Raw genomic sequence first — 23,917 nt, forward strand, 5'->3', positions numbered from 1 at the left:
CTGTGGAGTTGTCATCCAAGGATTATATTGTGACTGCCCCTTGCTCAGCATACAATCTTGCCAGCTTTCTCTGAGAAGCCCAAGAAGGTATTCCTACTGTGGGGATCCAGGAGGTGGAAGCAAGTGACTGCCCACAGAGAGCCTGCCAACCTGTAGGAGACTGAAGTGTGGGGCACATAGAAAAGGTGGGGTTCCAAGAAGTTCAAATGGACGGTGTCAGTGAGAAGGGACAGAGTAAAAATCCAGAGTTGGGGGCTGTGGGCAAGTTGGGAAAAGGGACTGGGTCCATGTCTTGGCTGCAGTTGATGGAGAGAAAGGGAGCTTCATGTGAAATGGAGAGAGGCCCCGTGAAGAAACAGCTGGTGCCACTTGGGGACTAGTACCTGTGGGAACTAAAAGAGGACTGAATTGTTAAAGGTACTTTGGAAAGGAGAACTGGGAAGTCAGGGAAGCAAGGGCCAGTTCAGAAAACAGCTGATTGCCTGAGAAAAGGGAAGTGTTAGCCTGGTCTCTGATCATCCTGGGCTGTGTTCATTTGTCAGAACTTGACTAGCAAAGAGTGGGTGACTAGTGCCATGAAATTCATAAACATCACACAAAGACTCATCCCAGGAACCGGCAAACTTTTGAACTTTTTGTTCGGGTCTCTGTGGGGTGGGTGGATGACTCACTCACTGCTGAGCCCCTCCTAACCTCTGTTGGTGATTAGCAGGGGGAGAGGCCCCTGGAGCCACCCTTCTGTGCAACAGACCTACTTGCCTGGAAGAGCACACATTGCAGGAAGGGACTGGAGTGAATTTGGAACTGCTCAGGACATTTCCAGCACATGAGTCTCCTGGGCTCCAGGCCGTCTGTCTTTTTGTGTATGAATGTGTTTTACCCATTGAAGGAACTGTGGGATGGGCCTGCAGTGGGGCCCTAGACTTGACCTTAAAAGGTCCTGAGTCCCTGGGAGACCTGAAGAGGTGGATGAAATCTAACCAAGGAAATGTCCTTGGTGTTCGGAGACCTCTGGGGAGGGAGTGGCTCTGAGGGCGGGACCATGATCTTGGCTGTGAGGATGAGTTCTTTAAGGGAAGAGACGCCACTGCTCTGCCATCCTGGACTGTGTGGCTGAGCCTCTAGCCGGGGCAGGCATGTGTGTACCCAGAGACAACGTGGGCCACTTCCACCTCTTCTCACCTGTTGCTGCTTAACGTCCTGGAGCCCAATGAGATAGGGAAGCCGCTGCAGCCAGGCGCCTGGTATGTGGGCCCTGCGTGGGTGCTGTGTGTTTGATGCAGAGGGGACATGGCACAGTTGGGCTTCTGCCTGGAGCTCAGGGTGACCTCTTGAGTTGCCTTTCAGCCTTTATTCTTTCTGGTCTCTGGTTACCCGTGCCCTGTGACCTTGGGCACGACCAAGGTACCCAATAAAGAAAGTGAACCTGCCTGCACACTCTGTGTCAACCTCTGCAAGGCAGGGCTTGTCAGCAGACAGGAAACCAGCCTCTGGCACACAGGAAGCCAGGAAGGAACCATCTTATCCAGACAAGCAGGCCCCCCACCCCACTGGCAGATTGGAAAACTCTCTGGCCTTCTCCCCTCGTTTCCTGTGTGTCACCCCAGCCCACACTTCCTACAGGGCTGAGAATAAAATGGCAGTTCCTGTTGAGTGAGGCATGAGTCAGCGAAGGAGAATCGTGGCTGAGTCTTTATAACCTGCAGGCATGGCTATTAAATATTTAAATGACACTATGGTATTGATCGCTTCTTATCCTTTCCCTGAGGGAGAACAGTTCCTGTCTGGGGTTCAGATAATAGCAGTATCTTGGATTTAGACAAACTCCCAAAGAGCTCAAAAGTGCTATATAAATCCCACCCATAATGATATTCCTTCCTCAGAGCTTGCTACCAAGAATGGGGACAAATCACACTCTGGCCATGTTACTGAGAGGGAAGACGTCCAGAGAGGGTGTCCAGTACTTTGATGGGCATCTAGCAGGTTGGGCCTGGAGCATGGCATCCTGCTCGGCAGTGGCTCTTTTCTCTGTTCACTCCCTCCTTCCCCGTCTTCCTGCTCTTCACAGTCCCTCTGTCATTCAACCATTTATTGTGCTTGCTGCTGGGGATGTAGCATCAAGCAAGGCAGACATGGCCCCTTCTCTCCGGAGTTTAATTCTTGGAAAGGAGACAGACATTTGACAAGAACCCAAATTGGCAGGGTAGGCCCCTCCTGGAGATTGAGTTCCTAATCAGTGTCCAAGTCCTAGGTCCCTGGGCTGGGTAGGGGCAGAGCTGATCTGGCCTAATTATGGATTGGCCCTTACTGGCTGCAGATCTGCCTTGCCTCTGAGGACAGGACGGTTATCAGGATAAATATACCCAGCTCCCCATTCCTGGGGTGTTACTCACAGAGTAAAAGCACCCTGCTGCGGATTAGATTACCGCTGCTCTAACTGCTCATGTGCTCTGGGCTGTGGGAGGGGACAGGGACTTGGGGCCAGGGGAGGGGGAAGACCTACCTTCCGGCCCAGCTCTCCTTCCTAATGTGGAAGAGTCTCACCGAAGGGGCTGAGATGAGACCATCCCTGGGCTGGTCCTGCTGTTTACATAGCTCCTTCCATAGGAAGGGCTGAACCCATTTTACTGCTTATATCCCTGGGCTCAGGCAGCTCTAAGGGAGCCCATGAGCTCTGTGACATCTGAGGCCACAAGGCTACCCAAGTGGTCAACAGGGAGCCTGAATCCTCCCTTGCCCAGACCACCTGGGTGTAAGGCTGGGCTTCTCTAATCCCCTTGGTGTGGGGACTTGTGGAGCTGGTGCTGTCTGTCTGGAAGCTTGGGTTTCACATGATGTGACAGGCCTGGGACTATTGGGAAGGCCCTTTAGCTGTGGCAACCCCGTGTTGCCTTTGCTAGGCATGAAAGGGGGGCATTGACTGCCCCTTCCTCTTGTCCACTCTAAGGAAGCTGGTCTTGACCCTGCCTGGGGGCATGCAAGCTGAGCTAAACTGACCTGCAGAAAGAAGGCATGAGAGGGCTTCTGCTTGCTGTGGGCCTCTCCTCAGCCAGGCCCCAGGAATACAGGCCAGGTGGGATAGGCCTTCCTGGTGGCCAGAAGACCATCTCTCTTCTGGAGCTGCCTGGGGCTGCTATTGGAGGAGTCTCCAGAGGAGTGGCCAGGCGGGCCAGGTGGGAAGGGATGGGAAAGCCGGCTCAGTGCCCCACAGTGACCTATCTCAGCTGTGGGTTCAGGAGTAAAGATACGCAGGAGGCTTTGGCCAGAATGACGCCCTTCCTGCTGTTCAGGACTAGAGAGGGTGGAAGGCGCTTTCTCTTTCTAGGGCTGACTGTTTCTCTGGGGAAGAGCTCCTGTCTTCCCCATGCCTCCCACTTACTCTGCGCTCTGTTTCAGACCCTGTGGTCAGTAGGCACTTTATGTCTGTTTTCTTGTCTAATCTTAATCCTGTGAATAAAATGGTGGCATTCCTATGGGGCAGGCAAGGAAACCAGAGCACATGAGCCTGGAGCAGTCTATCCAAGGAGTTCAGCCACCAAGCAGAACGTGAAGCTCGGAATCCTTCTGTGCGAGCTGTCACTTCTAGTGTACTTAGAGCCTGGGAGGGGAGAAGGGAATAGCTCTGGCTCCTCCTCCCTCTCCTGCACACACGAGCCATCCTGGTGGACCTTTATCTCATCTCTCTTGGCACCTGTCCAGCTCCAGTCCCCTGGTCTTGACAATCTTTATCACATGCTAAGATGCCATGGCTGGGCCTAGGTTGAAGAAAGCCCAGCTTGTGAAAGAACCCTGACTTTTTTCTTTGCTTTGCTTGGGGGTAGGGTGGAAAGGTTTCATTGATTCATATTTTCTCTCTCTCTCTCTCTCTCTCTCTCTCTCTCTTTCCTGCTGGGAATTCAACCCAGAGCCTCCTGTCTGCTAAGCAGGAACTCTACCACTGATTCTCTTTAACCCATTACTGAGTGCTGCCTGTCAGCAGATCAGCCTGGGTACCTAAATGCTAGTCTGAAGGACATCCTTATATTGGGGGGATGAGGGGACACCTGGCTCCTTCACCCCGTGCCTGTGGGCTGGTATGGAAACCTGAGGCACACTGCAGCAGCATTTGCCTAGGAATGCCAACGGCCTGGCCCCTTGGGCTCACCCCTTAGGTGATTGGTGGGGCTAGGGTTGCATGCATCTTAACTCTCCTAGGGCTGCAAACCTGTAGGCTTCCATCGAGTCCTAATTATTACAGTTGGCCTCTGTGGCCCAGGGAAGGGCTTCTTCCTCTTGGTCTGGCCCCCTATGCACTGTGCCCATCTTGCCACCAGCCCTGGGTAGCCTCTTGGTGATAGCCACTGCTACTCCAAGCTGTTGCTTGGACCAGGCACGGCCATGGGGTGGAAATGGAGGTACTTGCAGCTTTACATTTTCTGAGTGACCACTGGAAGTGAGAGAGCGTGTTCCTCTGGGCCACACTGCATGTCACCCTCAGATTGCACCTCCAAATGATAGTGTGTTCCAAGCACGGTCCTGGAACCCAGCCACCTGATACTTCTCCTGGTAGCTTGCTCTGTCCCTCCAGTTCAACCAGCTTACCTCACGATTGGAAATTCAGTGCACCCATGCCTGGGGGTTTCCCTGACTAGACTCAATTCACAAATTCTGTTAATTGCAGATTATCTTTGGTTACTCATCCAACGACAGGAAGACAGTGGGCCAATGGTGCCCTCTGGTGGTCAGCAGCAGATGGTCTGCATCCCTTCCTAGCCAGAGCATAACTTTGTGGCCTTTGCCCTTGGCCACTTGGGGACTTTACACCTATCCTACCCACCAAACAGACAGTTTGCATGGTCTCGCTCAGTGATCTTGGCTTTCCTCTTCTAAGAATTCAAGTGTCAGGGTCTGCGTTCACTGACCCAGAGAGGCAAAGAGACTGCAGAGTCCAGGGTGGGTTCCTCCAAAAAGAGGATAAAGCCATCTCAGGTGGCTTCCCCCCTCAGGGTGACCTGAGTCAGGATGGTCTCAGGCCTGGAGTCAGCAAATTAGTGGAGTGACGTTGAGGAACTTTGAGGCCTCCCATAGCCTAAATGAGAACCCCCCTGCCCACACCAACTGCTTCCAGCCAAAGCATTTGGAACTTGTCCTTCTATATGTGGGAAGGGAGGGCATGTTGCCGGTCTTGCAAGGTTCTGGTGTCTCTGAGGAGGGGCCGACACACTCCGTGGGGTATGAATAGAAGGACTGTCTGAGCCTGCCCCTTCAGAGTTTAGAGCTGAGCCAGGCATAGTGTGCTCGTCAGTAGTCCCAGCTGGGCCAGAGGATTGTTTCAGACCAAGAGTTTGAAGCCAGTCAGCCAGTCTGAGTAACAGCGAACCCATCTCCAAAAAAAAAAAGACCCAGGCACGGTGGTGCAGGCCTTTAATTCCAACTGTTCAGGACGCTGAGGCAGGAGGATCACTAGTTTAAAGCCAGCCTCAGCAACTTAGCAAGGCCCTAAGCAACTCAACGAGATCCTGTCTCTAAATAAAATAGAAAAAAAAGGCTGGAATGTGACTTAGTGGTTAAGTGCCCCGGAGTTCAATCTCTGGTACCCACCCCAAAAATGCTATAGCTGTAGATCAGATTTGGGGGAACCCCCTGGGATGGGTTTTTACCCGCAAGTAGACTCCTTTGTATGCTGTTTGCCTGACTGTTTACTCAAGCCAGGGGAGGAGTTTGCTGAACTGGCAAGGAGACTTTGGCCCTTAACCATTTTGCAGCTTGTGGAGAAATAGTAGGCATTTGCAGCCATAAGAATCCAATGTAGACCTCAGAATCTACACCATGGCTGCCTCTTATATTCCTGACTCTTTTCCTTGAGCAGTTTGTGGTGGGTTTTGGGAGACAGTGACACCATGCCCCGTCCAAATTACCAAGTGAGGAGAAAGAGAAGGAAACCACACCAGAGACCCTGTGGCTTACACAGGTACCTGCTGGGGTTCCTCACTGAAGGGGAAAAGGTTTGGAGAAAATTGGAAGGCAGCGTGCCTTCTCCCTGACAGCTACACATACTATACTTTGAATGTTACTTTATTACTGGATTTTGCTCCTCAGGTTCGTGCTGTTCATGTCTTGCCCAGCAAAGACTTGGGAGGGTAAGTCAGTACTTTGCATCCTACCCTTCTCCTTGGAGGAGGATCTTTTTGTGGATTGCACAAAGCAAATAAGATCTGCCAATGTACTATAGCATCAACCATCCCAAATAAACTTCATACTAATACTATGGGGTAATACTAATACTATGGTCCTACCAGGGAAACTGAGGCTCTCCAGAGAAGCTGAGTGATTTGCTGTGCAGAAGGAATGTAGTAGATGGGGGAGCTGGGACTCGAACTCAGGTCTGGCTCGGCTCCAAGACGAGTGCTGTTTTGTCTCAGTGCCTTGGGACTGCACCCTTGAACCAGCAGTCTAACCAACATGGGTACCTGTGTTGAAAAGATTCCATTGACACCTTAGACCAGAATCCAGTACATAAACCAATAAACCAGACTTAGAATCAACCGTGGGGCTTTGGTGAGGCAGCAGTAGACTCTGATTCAGATGTTGAACAGGGAAGATTGACCATTTGTTTCCCATTGAGTGTCTGGAGCCTGAGAGACCTGAGTTCAAAGCCCAGTGTTGTCACTTCAGCCAGCTTCGGCAGTGGGGGACGTGACTGCCTCTGAACCTTGGTTTTGCTGTCTGTGTTAGTTTCGTCGTGAGGAGGAAGGCAGGTAACAGATGAAGCTCTGGCCCCACTAGGCATTTAGGATTGTGACTGCTCCTGCCAGCTCTGCTAGGGCTGCGCTTGCCTGGAGAGCCTGGTGGGGTTTCCCAGCTGTGCCTGTAATGAAGGAGGGACCCTCCCCCTTTAGGTTGGGCCTGTGGGAAGCCAAGGCAGCAGGTGTGGCCCTGGAGAGGCCAGTGGTTCCTTTTCTGCTGTTATCTGGAGACATAGCAACTCCCTCTGGTTCCTGTTTGCTGGAGACCAGAAGCTGAACCTCTTCCAAAGAACCTGGAGTGGAGGAGGGCAGTGGGAACTGGTCTTCCTCTGAAGTAGGAGACCAAGACCCAGGCTCTTGGACCCTGGAGCAGGCTTCCCCTCTGACCATCTGGGCAGGAGCCCAGAGTAGGTGTAGCCAGCTTGGGGGTGGGGAGGGGACCAGGGCAGACAGTTGGGCAAGGTGTGGCCCCATAGACCTGGGTGAGGGCCTTGCTTCCCTCTTCTCTTCAGGGAAGTGGGGGTGGGGATAGGACTGGATAGAAAGGATCAGACTGGTAGCCTTCAAAACTTGAGCCCCTGACACTCAGGAAGTTGTCCTATTTAAACATGGCATCATGTTCTGGTCACAGCAATATAGGCTGGGTATTTGGGGTTTGAGGCTTCTGAGGAGTCACAGGCTTTGTTACCTGGGGTAAGTCACTGGCTTTGTTATTGGGGCAGATGCCTCTACCTCTCTAAACCCACCTCCCTCAGCTGTACAGGGAAGATCAGGATTCCAACCTTTTGTGTTATTAGGAGGAGTTCTTGGAACCATGTATGCAAATGCCTAGCCCTGTGCCTGTTATTAGTAAATGGCAATAAATGCAGCCATTGCTTTTTTGATGCTGATTATTCTGAGGGCCAGGAATCAAGCAGTTCTCCATGGAGCTGAGAGTGAGCAAGTCCAAGAGCAACGGCAGGAATGAGGGTGTGGCATCTGGGGCTGGCCTGTCTGGACTATGGGGCTGTTAAGGGTCGGGAGGGGCGGGTGTGGTGAGAAGGTCAGCAGTTCCCACCCCTACCCCTCAGCTGTACCTTTCCCTCCTGTTGGCTGCCGGTGCCAGGATAATGGAAGCTTACACTCGAGGGTTGATTCGGCTCCCTTGCTGCTGTTAAGGGCAAAGTAGTGGGGCCCTGGAGCCTCTGGGGCCAGGCTGCTTGCCAGATTTCTGCAGAAACAACCAGCCGAGCAGTCCTGCCCACAGCTTGCCAGGGGGGTGGGGACCACCGTACTGACTTTGTGTCAGCTCCTGTGTCCCCCACACACCTTACCTCAGAGCCTGGAGCCTCAGGAGGAGCTTAGAGCTTGAGGTTCTACTTTTATCTGATTAGGAGGGCAGATACCACTCAGTGTCCCCTCTTGCCCATTGGCTAGGAAAATGTAAGCTCTTGGAAGTTCACTGAGGGCCTGGCGCAGCGTGGGGCCCCTCCCCATGACGTGGGGCCCCTCCTGTCCATTCTCTGCGTTGCTCTGCAGAGTCAGAGTTCCAGGCAGGCAGTTCTCACTCACACCAGCCAGCGGCACAGTCCCGTGGGGAGGAACGCAGAACCAGGTGCCCAACACCCAGAGGTAGGAGAGCCCCAAGAAGCAGCCCAGAGTGAGCTCCAGAGCACCTTCAGTCTTGGCTTGGGGAGGACAGTCTTGGGAGCCTGTTCTTGGCCAGGCTCCTGGGCTGGCAGCTTTCTCTCCTGAGGCTGGTCATTTCTCCCCTGGGTGGGGCAGGTGCCCATTAACTCTTGAGGTATAGGCAGGCACGGCACTGCCCTGGAAAGTTTCCAGGGCTCCTTGTTCTCACCTGCTCCCCATGCCTTCTCTTTACAGACGCCCTGCTGGCAGACTTGGAGTCCACCACCTCCCACATCTCCAAACGGCCTGTATTTTTGTCCGAGGAGCCCCCCTACTCCTACCCAACTGGAAACCACACCTACCAGGAGATCGCAGTGCCACCCCCTGTGCCTCCACCCCCATCAAGCGAGGCTCTCAATGGCACAATCCTTGACCCCTTAGACCAGTGGCAGCCCAGTGGCTCCCGATTCATCCACCAGCAGGTAAGGTGGGGAGAGGATCTAGGAAATTCCCCAGAGCCTTGGGGGCAGACGGAGCTTATCTCCCAGGGGTTTGGGGAGCCAGTGGAGGAGTGAATCAGGGAACTTGCCTGTCCCCAAGCAGACACTGCTCTTGCCACCCACCACGTGAGGGGGTCAGTGACCAAGTATTAATCACTGGTGTCCCAGTCAGAGTGTGGAAATTCCCTGGTGAGACTGGCTGTGAGCAGGAGCCGCCTGGGAGAGACTTGAGCTCCTCCTGTCCCCTTTCTTTCCTTCCCCTTGAGAGAGTTCTCTGAGCACTTTTATTCTCGTAGCCTCCATCCCCATCATCTGTGTACGGCTCCAGTGCCAAAACTTCTGGTGCCTCCAACCCCCAGGACGGTGTTGGCTCTCCGTGTTCACGGGCGAGCGAGGAGGAGCACGTCTACAGGTACAACTCCATCCCCCCCCAGCTGCCCTTCTTCCTGCTCAGAAATTCTGGGAACGCCCCCACCCCTGGGACGAGGCAGCCGAAGCTGGTAACCAGGCATGGCAACTGGCCCTCGGAGGGTGCTGCCTCCAGGGTCATTGGCTTAACCTACAGAGGGCCCTGAGGCTCCTGGCCATTCATAGATCTGTTAACGATCCTGTCCACCTTATCACTAGCATCTCCACTTGACGGATGGGCTGGCCCATCACAGTGGTCCCTTGTAATAGAGGAACTGAAGCAAGACTTCCTTCCTCCTCCCTCCTTACCACATCCCTTCCCTAGTCTCTGCCCTCTTGCTGAGGGAGACTTTATGCTGCCACCTTATGCTCCTTGAGAGTCAAGTGCCAGTGCCAGACCGTGGAGCATCTTTCATTGTCTTCTTTCCTTTGCTTCTCAAAGCTTCCCCAACAAGCAGAAGTCAGCCGAGCCTTCACCCACCGTCATGAGCTCCTCCCTGGGCAGCAACCTTTCTGAACTTGACCGCCTGCTGCTAGAACTGAACGCTGTGCAGCATAATCCCCCAGGCTTCCCTGCAGGTAGGATTGGTATCCCAGGCCCACCTGCTGGCCTCTGGATCCTCAGAGGGCTCAAGGGCTAAGCAGCCTTTTTCTTTCCTTCTCTCTAAGATGAGACCAACTCAAGTCCTCCACTACCTGGGGCCCTGAGCCCTCACTATGGCATCCCAGAGAATAACAGTCCCATGGGGGTCAAAACTGGACCCCTGACTAAAGAGAAGCCCAAGCGGAACGGGGCCCGGGGCCTGGAGGACGTTCGGCCTAGTGTGGAGAGTCTCTTGGATGAATTGGAGAGCTCTGTGCCCAGCCCTGTGTGAGTATCCACTGAGCTTGCCCAGCCTGGCCCCGGGCTCTGCGTGTGTTGTTTAGCCCCGGTGTCACCCATTCCCTTAAGTGCCTGTTGTTTGCCAGACCCTGAGAGTACAGTGGTGAGTCATGTGGACACCATTCCTGTCTTCAACTGGCCACTCTCCATCAGAAAAGGCAGACCTAGTGTATACGGAGGCTGCCTGTAGTTCAGGGACTGTTAGCACAGACTTTGTAGCCATACAATGGGGTTTAAGTCTGGCTCTGCCAGTTACTATGTGTCAGCTCTCAAGCCTTAGTTTTCCCATCTGTAAAATGGGATAAGTGGATGTGGGTTAATGGGGATAAGGCTACCTATGTCAGCAGAGCTGAGATCAAATAATACACGTAAAGACCTTGGAATGGTTTCTGGCTCATGATACTCGCGGCAAGTACTTAATAACGTTAGCTCTTATTAGCGTTATGTCGTAATACTCTCACATCTATGTACGGTCTCTGCCTTCTCCCAAGTCAGCTCACCTCAGTGCTGTCCCCTGGCCGATAGCCCTCTCCCAGTGGTGGGTCTCCAGGAAAGAGTGGGCACTTGTGGTCTTCCCTGGAGCTGGAGGTGTTAGGACTCCAGTGTCAGAGCTGAGGTATTGACCCAATCCCCTGTGAAGCTTGGGGCTGACCTCTGGACTCCCCACTGACACCATGCTTGCCCTGCAGCCCTGCCATCACTGTGAACCAGGGTGAGATGAGCAACCCACAGAGAGTCACCTCCAGCCAGCAGCAGACGCGCATCTCGGCCTCCTCTGCCACCAGAGAGCTGGATGAGCTGATGGCCTCACTCTCAGATTTTAAGGTGCCCTGTAGCCCCTCTGTCTTCCCTGCCCTCCTCCCCTCCCTCATCTTTCTCTTCCCTTACCTCAGTGTGATTAGCTGGACCTCGGTCCCTCAGTGTCTGGGTTCCTTGCCCCTGAGCAAGGACCCTGCAATACGCTGGCCTTGCAGTGTAGCAGGGTTTGGGGAAGGGAAGCCAGGCAATCTGGGATTGAGCTGCAAAGCAGCCAGAGAGGCACTCAGCTGGGACATTCCTTCCTCCCTGGGTGCTCTCAGCCACCCAGGTCGAGGGGATCTGGAGGCTGGGACATTGGGACAAAGAGCCCTGTGTTGATGGCTGCTCTCAGTGGGGGAGGGTGTGCTCTGCTGGGCCTGTGGGACTCAGGATCCCATGCCTGAGAGGTCACTTGCCCTGGAGCCTCATCTCCCACGCTGGTTGTCCTCAACACATTCTCTTTCTTTCTGCCTCTGGCAGATGAATTCATAGGCCTCCCTTGTCAGCCTCCTTCCACCCTTCCCTCTCCCTCCAGGGCCTGGCCACAGGGCCTCTGAGTTCCCATGAGTCCTGTGTGGGGGAAACCTAACCTGACTGGGCTGGTCCTGCAGGAGGTGCCCCTGCCCCTCCCCTTCTGGGCCTCTCCCGTCCTGCAAGCCTGTGATGTTTTATTTAGAGGATGCAGTGCCTTGATTGGGATTGCTATTGATAGACCTCTCCAGTAACTGCTGACTTTGCTTCCACATGGGTCAGCTGGAGACCGTGGGGGCTGAGTGTAGGGGATATGAGAAGGGTCAGGACGTTCTTGGCCCTGACGGCACCTCCTGCTTCCCTTTGTCTGGGGGCTTACACAGGAGAATGGGAGTGTGCTGGGCTGAGGGTTGCACCTGGCTGGTGAGTCTTGGGTACCATGGTTCTGAGCAGCCTACAGGAGGCAGTAAGCTGGGTTCGGGCACTGGCCTTAAGGAGCCCTGCCCGGTGCCCTGAAGGCTCTCACTGCTGTCTGAGATAGTCTGTGTCCCTAGGCCTCATGAGGAGAAGCTCAGCTGCTTCGGGTTATGCTCTTGGAGCAAGGACTTGGAGATGTTAGGAAAGCTGGGATTGTCTAGGAAGGACAGGGCTGAGTTGAGCCACAGTCTGTAGGGACTGAGCAAGCAGCTGATGACGGACCCTGCCATGGTTTTTGCCTGAGGCTGATCTCCTTGGTCACCTGTCTCCTTGTGGTCTACTTCATCTTGCCCACTGTGGGTGACCCCATGGGCATGGCATCAAGGCTGCTTTCTGCTGGCCTGGGTTTCCCAAGGGCCAGGGATATGAAGCCCAGGAAAATCTTTTTGGGTCTGAGTGTTCAAGGGTCATCCCCATACTTCAGCTTTGCACCTGGGTCAGTGTTGATGGTGGGTCTCTGAGCCCTAGGACCAAGCCCACCCCTTGCTGTGAGCATTTTTCCTCACCTGACCCCTGTCTCTCTGTTTCTTTTCTCCTCTCTCCCTTTGTCTTTCTCCTCCAGACCAGTTCCTCTGCTGTGGCCCTCAGCTCCCTGGGGCTGCCATGCCCAGCTCCATCCCCACTCCGTGCCTCTCCCCCTCCCCCTCCCCCTCCCCCTTCTCCTCCCCTGCCTTCTGTATTCCTGCCATCCACCTCTAAATCTTCCCCTCAAGGCCACGGCCACACCCCAGAAGTCCTCTGCTCTGAGGAAAATAGACGGGGTCTTCCACCTCTTGTGGCCTCTGGCTGGCTTGACTTGGCTGGCTTCGGGGTGACACATGACACCTGCAACTCAAGCTGTCCCTCTGTGGAGGGTTGTCCAGGGTCATATGGTGCAAAGAGCCAGGGTCCAGTTAGGGGGGACCTCCTAAACTCTATGAGTGAGCCCTCTAGGGCTCCTCTCTGCTATATTCCATCCCCTGCTGAAAGCATAGGGTCCCAGGAACCTGGAGATTCCCAGGGGCCACCGGCTAACACTTTGTGTTCAAAGACAGCTGAGCTTGCCTCTTGGAAATGGCCATGGGCTTTGGAAGCATCCAGGCCTGAAGCTCCCCATGGAGCTGCTTGCAACTTTCAGGAGCCACCTGTGGTGGCTGTGGACCGTCAGGCCGTCTTTCCAGATACCTGGAGTCTCACAGAGGAATGTGGCCAGCAGAAGGAGAGATCCAGGCCAGAGCCAGGGATGCTGGGAAGCAGCTGCTCTGCCTCAGTTCCCAAGGAGCAGTTAAATGGAGACATGCCCCCCAGGGGAAGCCTAAGGGGGCCTATTCAGGGACCTGAGACCCCAAAGAGCCCAGAGGGCACCACTGAAGCTGCTATCAAGACCAGGAAGGAACAGCCGGAGCTTCCACATGCCATGGTCATGGGCACACCCAACTCCACGGAGAGGATTTCCACCTCTGGCCAGGCAGGCGCTGGCTTGCGCAGCTACTAGGCATGGCCCTGGGCAGGTCTGAGTGTGGGCCACTCCTGGCTAACTGCATGCAGCCCCCTACTCCATGCATGTCTGCCTGGGCAGCAGATGCTGAGGTGCTGTGGCCTGTGACCCTGACAAACAGTGCTTGGCAGTGGGTCCTGTGGGGCCAACAGAATCTCCCTGGACCCTGACTTTCCTTGTAGTGAGGACCCACTTCCTGCTTATTTAAGGCTTTTCCCTTTGGTTGAGCTATCCTGATGTGCAGATAACCATTCTGATGTGCAGAATGGTTAAAAGCTGGACTTCGGAACCATGTAGCCCTAGATGTAAATCATACTATAGCCAACAGTTGATACCTATGTGACCTTGGGCAGCCACTCCCAGCCTCAGCTTTCTCTTTCTGCCACCCTTTATTTTTGTGTGTGTATGGTACTGGGGATGAGATCTAGAGCCATTTTACTACTGAGCTACATCCCCAGCCCCCCCTTTTTTTTAAATTTTGAAACAGGATCTCAATAAGCTGCCCACTTTCCGAGGCTGTCCTTGAACCTGCAATCCTCCTGCCTCAGCCTCCCAAGATACTGGGATTACAGGCATGTGCCACCACGCCTGACTTGTTTTCTCATCTTTAGGATGGGGTAATAATAAGACAGCTTTCCACTAAGGTTGTCCAGAGGATTAAATGAGAGAATTTCTGGCAGATGTGTAGAACGTGGTACATGATTTCTCAACAAGCCCTGGTTGCCATCACTGTAGTTATTATTTGTTCTTGCTTGATTAAAACTGTACGTCCTTTCCCAAAACAAAACAAAAAAGTAACACCCCCCCAAAAAAAAAAAAAACTGCAAGAAGTTATAAAGTAAACAAGAAAGAAAACTGATTAAAAGATTTACTGAAAAGAACAAGCCTTCATTTTTCTATTGTAAATCAAAGAGAAAAAGAAAAAACCTTTTACCCTGTCAAGAGTGTTCACTTACATCCTCTCAATTCTTGTGATAACCCTGTGAGCAAAGCCAAGAAATTAGTTACCCCATTTTAAAGATGGAGAGGCTGAGGTCTCTGGAAGTTAGGGTTCTGCCCAAGGTCAGAGGCCCACTTGGAGGAGAATGCTGCACCCGAGGACTCTCTTGCAGCCTCTACTCCTGAGCCAGTCCCGTCTGCCTCCTGCCACCCACCTCAGCTTGGCTTTTCTTTGGCCTTTGCGTTCTGCCCTCCCTTCCCTTGGGACACCTGAGTGTGGACTGAGTGGCATCATGCCAGCCCAGAGTTGAAAAGAGAGTGACAGCTTCCCCCTTTCCCCCCAGATCCGCTCTGTGATCAGGAGGAGCCGGGAGACGGGCCATGCGCACCCCATGTCCCGGGAGCCCTCCCCTCGCCGCCGGCTGGACCCCGCCACCCTGAGCAGGACCCCATCTCAGGAGCAGCTAATTGCAGAGCTGCAGGGCCGGCTGGGCATCCAGCCGGAGGTGGAGGAGGCAGCAGGGCCAGCAAGGGCCTGCCCCCAGGACTGGCTGACTGAGGGTGTCGTCATCACTGTACAGCCACGCGGGAGGCGGGCTGGGGGGCAGCTTGTGGAGAAGGTAGCCAGGAGATGCCGGGGCAGGTCAGGGCCTGGGCAGTGGGTGTCCAGATGCTCCCTTGGCCCTATCCCTGGCCAGAGGAGAGGTTCAGGGTGGTGGGGTGGTTTCTCACCCCCGTGGCCTTGTTGGGAGGCAGCCTTTGTGCTTGGTGCCAGAGCAGGAAGGCCCAGGGGATCTGGGACCTCACTTCCCCACCCCTCTGCTCCCTGGTCTGACGATTTCTTCTGTCTCCCTCATCTCTCTCCCTCCTTTCTTCTTCCCAGGTTGTCTTCCCTCCTGACTCTCCCATTCCCCTCAGAAGAACCATCTCTGTTCTGGCTTCTCCTCCTTCTGTCCCTTTGCTCCAGCATCACCAAGACGCCCCGGCCAGCGGCTCTTCTCCCCTATCCTCTTCCTCCCCCCTGGGGCCCTCAGCTTGCTCCCATGGTTCTCCTGGGGTCCAGAGTGCAGGGGAGAAGCCCCGTGATGAGGATGGGCAGGGCGCCACCTCTCCCACTCCTGCACTGCACGCTGTGAGGTCGGTGGGCTGTCAGACCGACGAGGACCCGCTCTTCTCCCCGCTGCAGGCAGGCCTCCCAGGGGCCCCAGCACCGACCTCGCTTGTTTCCTGTGCTGACACCTGAGCCATCCCCAGCTCTGCACGCGGCTCGTGCACGCATGCACGCACACACACTCGGGGTGTCTTCCTCCATTCATAGCCCCAGCACGGGACCCGCCACAGTCCTTCCCTAGACCTTGACCCTGGACCCTCACTGGACATGATGTCCAGGCCGCACCCCTTAGGAAGTCAACTGACTTCTTGCTTCCCTGTGAGACCTCCCCTCTGCCTGCCCTTCCCTACTTCCTCTGGGTACTGCCATCAGAGGGATTCATTTCCAGAGTGGAACCCAGAAGCCCATCTCTCCCCTTCCAGTCCCTAGGCCCAGTACCTGGTGAGGCCTTTCTGCTCTCTGGCCCCAGTCACCACCCTTTCTTGTCCCATGCCTTTGGGTGGCTTGCCTCTCTCTCCTGGGCCTTCCTGTCTCCATTTCTCTACATTTTTTTTCTCCTGATTTTGGTATTGCCAGTGGAGAAAAAATCCTCTTATCTCATCCTGAATTCCTGTGTGAAGTGGCCCAATGACAGGTCTCTTGTTCTTTAGTTTTTTTTTTTTTTTAAAGTTTCTTCTCCTTTCCTCTTCTATCTAAGATGCACAGCCTGGAACAAAGAGCGGATGGAGAGCGGCACTCCGGCTGGCCTCTAGGCGGCAGGCAGAGCAGCCCTGAAGGGCAGGACGAGGGAGGGGTCAGTGCCAAGGCTTTGGGCTGAGTTCCTGTTTGTGGTGTTTCCCTGGGCTTGGTCATGCAGCAGGGTGCTATGAGCCCTTTCTTCTGACCTCTGGGAGCTCCCCATCCACCAGGATGGCCTGCAGATGTCACTCCCATGGTTAGGGCTCTTCAGGCCCCTAGGGGATGTTATACTTCCTGCTTCACTGGGCCTACCTGCCCAGGAGGTAGAACAGTCCCCAGGCTGCAGTGCTTCAAGATGCCCTGCCTTGCCCATGCCCCAGACGTCCTGACCAGCCCTCTCTCTCTCTCTATCTCTCTCTCTTACAGTTCATGGCTCAGGGGAAGACTGGGAGCAGCTCACCACCAGGGGGACCCCCAAAGCCTGGGAGCCAGCTGGACAGCATGCTGGGGAGCCTACAGTCTGACCTGAACAAGTTGGGGGTTGCCACGGTTGCCAAAGGGGTCTGCGGGGCCTGCAAGAAGCCCATCGCCGGGCAGGTGATGAGCAGGGGAGGTGGGCACAGAGACCTGTGCTCCTCTCCTCTCCTCTCCCTGAGCCACCTTCCACCTTCCTCTTCAGGTGGTGACTGCCATGGGGAAGACATGGCACCCGGAACACTTTGTCTGCACCCACTGCCAGGAAGAGATCGGCTCCCGGAACTTCTTTGAGCGGGATGGACAGCCCTACTGTGAAAAGGACTACCACAACCTCTTCTCTCCACGCTGCTACTACTGCAACGGTCCCATCCTGGATGTGAGCTCATGCCTGTGGCAGGGTGGGTGGAATGGAGGGGGTGGCAGCCAGGATTCTCCCTTATCTGGGCACAAAGCCCTCATCAGCTCATTTCATCTTTGCCACAGCTCTCGGAGGGTGCAGGCTCAGAAATGATGGGACTGGGATTCAAACCCAGGACCGATCCACAAGCCATCCTGACACACATTAGGTAGTTCCATCTCCCTTCCATTTCTGTCCTGAATTCCTTCTGTCAAGACTCCCAGGAATTAGGAGCCCTGACCAACAAATGAAACTGAATGCCTGCTGTCTCCCTCTTCCTGCTGTGTGATGTTAGGAAAATGCCTCATTTCTCTGAGCACTTACAAAATGGGAGTCTTGAACCTATGATCTAAATCCTGTGTGAGGATTAAGGGAGAGTGTCTGGCATGTCACTTCCTTCAATAAATCTGAACTCTTTAGTGGTATTTGGAGTATAAGTAGGAGAGACCCTGTTGGGAGCATTTTACTCTTTTTGGGTACGAGCTAGGGACAAGGTGGGAAGGACAGTTGCCCATGAGTCTTAGTTGTGGGATCTATCCACTGGGTGGTAGCTGAACTTTGAACCCCACTCCTTACTTTCACAGAAAGTGGTGACAGCCCTTGACCGGACCTGGCATCCTGAGCACTTCTTTTGTGCCCAGTGTGGAGCCTTCTTTGGCCCTGAAGGTATGGCAGGACTGCAGGGTTCTGCCCCCTGGGAGGGTTGAGAGGAGGGCTGGGAGACTCTGCTGATGTTGGGGTAAGGGTACCTCCATTTCTGGAGGCCCTAAACCTGCCCCCAACTCCCTTGCTCCCCAGGGTTCCATGAGAAGGACGGCAAAGCCTACTGCCGGAAGGATTATTTCGACATGTTTGCGCCCAAGTGTGGTGGCTGCGCCAGGGCCATCCTGGAGAACTACATCTCGGCCCTCAACACCCTTTGGCATCCTGAGTGCTTTGTGTGCAGGGTAAGGAGGGGACTAAAGGAAGCAGCTGGGGGTCCAGCAAGGGTTCTCTGATCAAGTAAGCTTAGGAAACAGCAATCACTGCAGACCTTCTCAGAGTCTTTCAGAGCTTCAGAGCTTCTAAATGCTCATGTGAGTCTGTGACTCTCCAGATGGGACTCTAGGATGCAGAGTCCAAGAACAGTCCCATTAGTTCAGCACCAGGGTTTCTGGCAACATAGTCACAGCCACCTGCTTAAGTGTCCAGGAATCAGACCTTTGTTTGAGTCCAGGCCATGCACCTTAGTAGCTGCGTGACCTTGGGCTGGTCACGTCCCTTGCCTGCCTCAGGAGAATGAAGCAAGCACTTGGCCCAGCACTCTGTACATGGGACACGATGATCAAGTGGGAGTCAGTATGAGCGTGCTGACCTGGATGTCCTTGTGCATCACGCCAGGCGCTGCCCCAGCCAGAAGGGACAGCTCCTGAGCCCCTGTCCTCCAGCCCTCCCCCTCCCCTGTCTGGCAGGAATGCTTCACGCCCTTCATCAACGGCAGCTTCTTTGAGCACGATGGGCAGCCGTACTGCGAGGTGCACTACCATGAGCGGCGCGGCTCGCTGTGCTCCGGCTGCCAGAAGCCCATCACGGGCCGCTGCATCACCGCCATGGCCAAGAAGTTCCACCCGGAGCACTTTGTCTGTGCCTTCTGCCTCAAGCAGCTGAACAAGGGCACCTTCAAGGAGCAGAATGACAAGCCTTACTGCCAGAACTGCTTCCTCAAGCTCTTCTGCTAAGCTCTTCTCCCTGGCCCGCCTCCCTGACTGCTACTGTGACCCAGAGACGGAAACTGGAATCCTCATCCTCAGCTGGCACAGGATGGGAAGAGGGCCATGGGGGTCCTGCCTGTTCCTCCAGTCCCCACCAAAGCCTCTGGGCTTCCCTCTTCCTTCTGTGGCTCTCCCCAGGCTGCCCACTCCTCATCCTCCAGAGGTGGAGGCTGGGGGCTCCACCCCACCCCACATGCATCCCCATGACTGGCCTGGCCTGGCCAGCACCCCACACTGGAGCCATCTTGTCTCATATTTCAGCAGTGGAGCTGGGGCCCAGCAGAGTCAGATGGAGTCTCTTTTTATCCTTATCCCCTCAAACCACAATCTAACTATCCTGAGAGTATTGGGGGATCCCCTTCTCCCTCCAAACAATGCCAGCATAAACCTATCCATCCAAGGGTGGAAGTGCCCAAGGGACCACAGGTTTCTTGGGCTCTCGCCTTCCAGTCTCTCCAGGCCTGGGGTGACTGCCCCTTTTCCCAGCTGCCCCTTTTTTTATAACTGCTCCGGTTCTACTGAGAAAGGCCTCTCCAGCAATAATGTTTTATAGCCACTTCCTCCATCTCCCGGGACAGCATGGGGTGGGGAGTGTCGCCTGTGCCTGGACACTGTATCGACTTTGATAGATTTCTACACTGAGGTTTGAATTCATATACCCGAGTTGCTTTTATTTCTTGATACAAGATGATTTTGAAGAGATTTTAAAGATGTTCCCTTTTATATTCTCCTCCTCATCCACTGCTGCTGGTCCTATCAGTGACCATGGCTTTGGCTTGGAGTTTGCTTTGTACCAAGGGCTTGGGGTGGGGAAGCAATTTGTATTTTATTTTTTTTTTCTTAGCATAAGCAGGTGAACTGGGAGCAGCTCTGTGACTCTTCTGTAACTTCACAGCTCACCGGGACTGTTTTATAAACTGCTGTATTTTGAAACCCCTTCCTTACTGCCCAGGCCAGCAGCTCTTAATTAAAATTGGCCTGAGTGTGTCTGGCCCTTTGGGACCTGGAATTCTGAACCTCATCTGTGCTATTCCTAAGGGAAGAGAAGGGGAAACTATACTTGCGGGGTGGGCAAAATGTAAGTGAACATTTTGGCAACAAAGAGAACCCACTGAACATTCTTAGCCTCCTCACTACTTCTCTGGGGCTTTCTCCTGTCTTCTCAGGAAAAACTGGTTTCTGGTTTTGACCATGAAGATGATAAATCTCTTTGGTCCTGTTGATGCCACTGGGCGTATTCCTTCCTCAAATTTCCTGACCCCTGGAGACTGGCACAGGTTCCTCCCCTTTTACAGGTGGGATTGGCACTCAGGAGCTCTACAGAGAAGGGCCCGTGTGGGTGCAAGGGAGCCCAAGAGGATTTGGAGCAGAGGGACAGGATCCTGCTGGAGCAACAGGAAGCCCTAGAGTGCTTTCCCAGGATAAAGCAGGAGCAGAGAGACCTGGGGTTCCTGGTCAAGGGAAAGGGAACCCAGAGTGGTCTACTGTGAGGGATCCAGATCTCCTCCCCTAGGAGGCTGAGTGTGCTGGGGTCTCAGAAGAGGATCCTTTCCTTGGGGCTGGCGTGGGCCCTCCAAAGGTCTGACATCTCCATTTCCACCCACAGGCCTTATTGCTCTGTTTACAATGACCCATTCCAGGCCCCTCTCCAAGAGGGACTGGGGTTTCTGGGGTTGACCCTCTGGGTAAATGGTTATTTGAACATTTGATTTTTTTTTTTTTTTCTCTGAACTTCTAACCCGACCTTTTCCATATCAATTCCTGTGATTTATGCCAATAAATTTTGCCATTATTTTCACCTGTGCTAGTGCCATTTCTTGGTGATTTGACAACCTAGTGGTCCCAGAAGAGAAACCAAACCCTCCCCAGACTAAGAAGGAGAGAACCATTGGTGGTCTTTTCCTTGGAAGCTGTGCTTACATGCTATTACATGGATTCACTGAGGGTATCCTTGCCGACCTGTGGGTCTTTCCACTCATTTAGATGGGGAAAGAGGTTTGGAAGGACCTTGACATGCACAAGGCAATCCTCAGTAACCACAGAGACATGACGTGAGCCCAGAACTTGCCTCTGCCTGTGTTTCTGTGTGGAGCCAGACACCAGCACCTTGGCTGCAGCCCCTTTTTGGCAGAATGCCACTGATGTACAGTTGCAGGTGGGTCTCCACTGCCTCCTTGTGGTCATGTCCCTATTTGCATGCTTCCTCTTTGCCCTTGTCAGATCCAAGGCACCCAAAGCTGTCTGAATGGTGTTATTTCACTGTGAGCTGTGGCCCCATTTCCCCTGTCATTTGAAACAGTCCTCCAGCAGCAGTGTGTTGAATTCAAGCCTGAACCCTGGCCACTTCACAATGAGCTCTGGAGTGAACATTACCTTCAACCCCAACCCAAAGATAATGATTTAGTTTATTCAGCCCTGTTGGAGTCATTCTATTTATAGAAATGGGTATGGCACACTTCATTGGATTTGCCTTTTCACTCGACATTGCTTTGTGGACACTTTTCCATGTCAGTGAATATAGATCTGCATCACTTTTTAATGTCTTCATGGTATTATATTGAAGTGCTGCAATTAGAGATATTTATATTGTCAGAGACAGGTTGTCCTTGGAAATTTACCATGAGAATATGTATGTAGTTGGAAAAGTGCACTTAGGGGACTAACTCAGGGTTTGGAAGGACTGTATAGCATATTGAGGCCCATGGGCTTTGAACTTGCTGTAGATTTCAGTTCCAAAAGCATTATTTATTGGCTGAGAGACTTGGGCAAAATATTTACCTTTCTGTGATTTTCTTATAAATAAAATGGGAATACTAACATTTTACCTCCTCAGAGGATTGTTGTAAAAATTTAATCTTAGGACTATGCACAAAGTATTTAGCACAATGCTGAGTGACATTAATACATGGTCGTTTAGAAGAAATCTTAGCAGTAATCTAGTAGTTCTCAGGCTGATCACAAGAAGCATTAGGAGACTTTAAAACAAAATACAGGGGTTGAAGGTATAGCTTGGTGATAGAGCACTTGTCTAGCATATTTTGAGAACTTGGGTTCAATCCCCAGCACCACATACACAAAAAATTAAGGCAAAATATACACTCATGGATCCCACTCTTGTAGATTGATTTGATCAGGTTTGGGAATAGTTCCTGTTAACTGTGATGCAAAAAGATGGCTTCATGAATAATTGTCCAAAGAGGCCCTATAACAAAATTAGATGTAAGACAGGCATAATAGAACTTCACCCTTAGACCAGCCTTACTGGGGGAAAGTTTCTAGACACAAACTTGGGAGGGCATACAGTTGTAGCCAACAGTTTGTTGGTCATATACGGTCCAGATAAACTCATCAGAAATTTCTAACTTGGTCAAGTGAAGAGGGTGGAGATAGGGAGAAACATCCCAAAATTTTCATTGCACAATTATTCAAATAGTGCAATTATTGAAATAATTGTTGAATGTATATAATAAGCTAACATTTATTGACTTTTTTCTGTATCCCAGTTACTGTTAACTCTTAACACATAATTTATCCTCATAACAACTCTAGAATGTAGGTACAATCATTATGCCCATTTTACAGATACAGAAGGGGAAACAGGCCAGGTGCTGTGGTGCACACCTGTAATCCCAGTAGCTAGGGAGGCTGAGGCAGGAGGATCAAGAGTTCAAAATCAGCCTCAGCAATTTAGTGAGGTCCTAAAGCAATTCAGAGACCCTCTCTCTAAATATAATATTAAAAAGGGCTGTGGCTGTGGCTCACTGGTTAAGCACTAGTGTGTTCAATGCATGATACCAAAAAAAAAAAAAAAAAAAAAAAAAAAGTGGGGGGCGAGGAACAGGGTCAACAAAGTGGAATCATTTGCTAAGATGACACAACTAGCAAGTGGCAGAGCAACGTATGGATCCAGATCATCTGGCTGCAAATTCTGCATTCATTCATTCAACAAATACTTATTATATGTCTACTATACCATGCAGAGGACAAAAGTCTCTGCCCTTGTGGAGCTCGAATTCCTGCAGGAAGAGGCAGACAAAGATAATGAAATAAATTAAATAATGAGTGAGAAGATGTGAATGAGTGAGTGAGCAGAGGAGAGGGGCAGAGAGAGGAAGAATGGGAGTGATTTTTTTTGTAGTTTTAAATACAGAAGTCAGTGTAGGACACATTCGGCAGGTGATATTTGCCTCGAGCCTTGGTGTAGGTGAGTTATTTGGGTGGATACTGCTTAGGAGTGGTCCAGTTAGAGGAAAGAGTCATGCAAAAAGCTCTGTCTAAAGTCAGGCATGCTTGGGAAAAGCAGCAAATTGAGAATGGTCTGGCTAGAAGAGTGGGAAAATAGATGAGTTTATGATAAATCAGTAGGAAACAGCTGAGATTATGGGGTGGAGGTGGGGAGCAGATCATGTAGGACCTTTTAAGTAGTGTAAGTTTTACCCTGAGTTAAGTGTGGAGGATATGAAGATTTTGAGCAGAAAGGGTTTATATTTTAAAGGATCCCTGTTTTGGTAGAAGAGGAGGCAAGAAGCCACTTGGTTTCTATGGTAGTTGCGATTTATTTCTCAACTCCTCGTCACATCATACCGTTTGCCTAGTTGGTCAGGTAGCAGGGGGACACATTCATATATTCACACCATGTAGTCCCCACTCAAAGGCAACTCCATCCCAGCAGGGGGCAGAAACTCTGAGAGAGACAGCCTTTCCAACACTGGGCAGCGCCTTCCTTAACTACTCTACTTAAAGGTGGTTTCCTGTTGGCCAGAGTGGCAGCGATGTCAGCCAATGGCTGCCTACATCAGTTCGGCTTGGTCAGACGGGCACCAGCGTCAGCCAATAGGCAGAGGGGCTGTCTGAGGCTTCTGATTGGCCCCTTCGTTCACATATAAAAGACTCGCGCCGGCGCGGGGCCCTTCTTTCGCCAGGCGTCCTCGTGAGAGGTTTGTCTGGCGTCTGTTCCGTGCGGTGGGCTGTTGGCAGGAAGCATGGGGTCTTTGGGAGACTGGAGTGTGTGCGTTCGTGTGTGTTTATGTATGTGGTGGGACGCAGTTTGGGGACCACGGGACCCCGGCCAGTCCCACCTAGGACCTCGGCGTCGGCTCGCGCTCCATAGCTGATGGCGGCTGCCGGTCCAGGTCCCGCTGGCGCGTGGTCAGCACCGCATAGGCCTCGGGCCGAAGGACAGTGTCGGGGTGGCGGGGGTCTGAGCTCCCTTTTTCC

The 23,917-nt window shown here is 52.8% G+C and overlaps 1 protein-coding gene across 7 annotated transcripts in view; it reads left to right on the forward strand.

Annotated features, from left to right (window-relative positions):
* Positions 1–19,709, forward strand: part of PXN (paxillin) — a 48,929-nt gene extending 29,220 nt beyond the window's left edge. Inside the window, exons 1-15 of one of the 7 annotated variants that reach the window (XM_079151276.1) lie at positions 7,022–7,132; positions 8,589–8,815; positions 9,130–9,245; positions 9,684–9,820; positions 9,911–10,112; positions 10,814–10,949; positions 12,433–13,317; positions 14,631–14,906; positions 15,170–15,472; positions 16,095–16,190; positions 16,502–16,672; positions 16,755–16,928; positions 17,534–17,615; positions 17,748–17,896; positions 18,401–19,709. In XM_079151276.1, coding sequence (XP_079007402.1) covers positions 9,727–9,820; positions 9,911–10,112; positions 10,814–10,949; positions 12,433–13,317; positions 14,631–14,906; positions 15,170–15,472; positions 16,095–16,190; positions 16,502–16,672; positions 16,755–16,928; positions 17,534–17,615; positions 17,748–17,896; positions 18,401–18,667 — 2,835 coding nt within the window. In that variant the 5' untranslated portion in view covers positions 7,022–7,132; positions 8,589–8,815; positions 9,130–9,245; positions 9,684–9,726 and the 3' untranslated portion in view covers positions 18,668–19,709. Of the gene's footprint in view, positions 1–7,021; positions 7,133–8,214; positions 8,337–8,588; positions 8,816–9,129; positions 9,246–9,683; positions 9,821–9,910; positions 10,113–10,813; positions 10,950–12,432; positions 13,318–14,630; positions 14,907–15,169; positions 15,473–16,094; positions 16,191–16,501; positions 16,673–16,754; positions 16,929–17,533; positions 17,616–17,747; positions 17,897–18,400 lie in introns of those variants that run through there. The other 6 variants (XM_079151275.1, XM_079151273.1, XM_079151274.1 and 3 more) reach the window with 6 other exon arrangements.
* Positions 19,710–23,917: the final 4,208 nt, after the last annotated feature.

This window comes from Sciurus vulgaris (assembly GCF_902686455.1).
Source record: "Sciurus vulgaris genome assembly, chromosome: 8".
Lineage (NCBI taxonomy): Eukaryota > Metazoa > Chordata > Mammalia > Rodentia > Sciuridae > Sciurus > Sciurus vulgaris.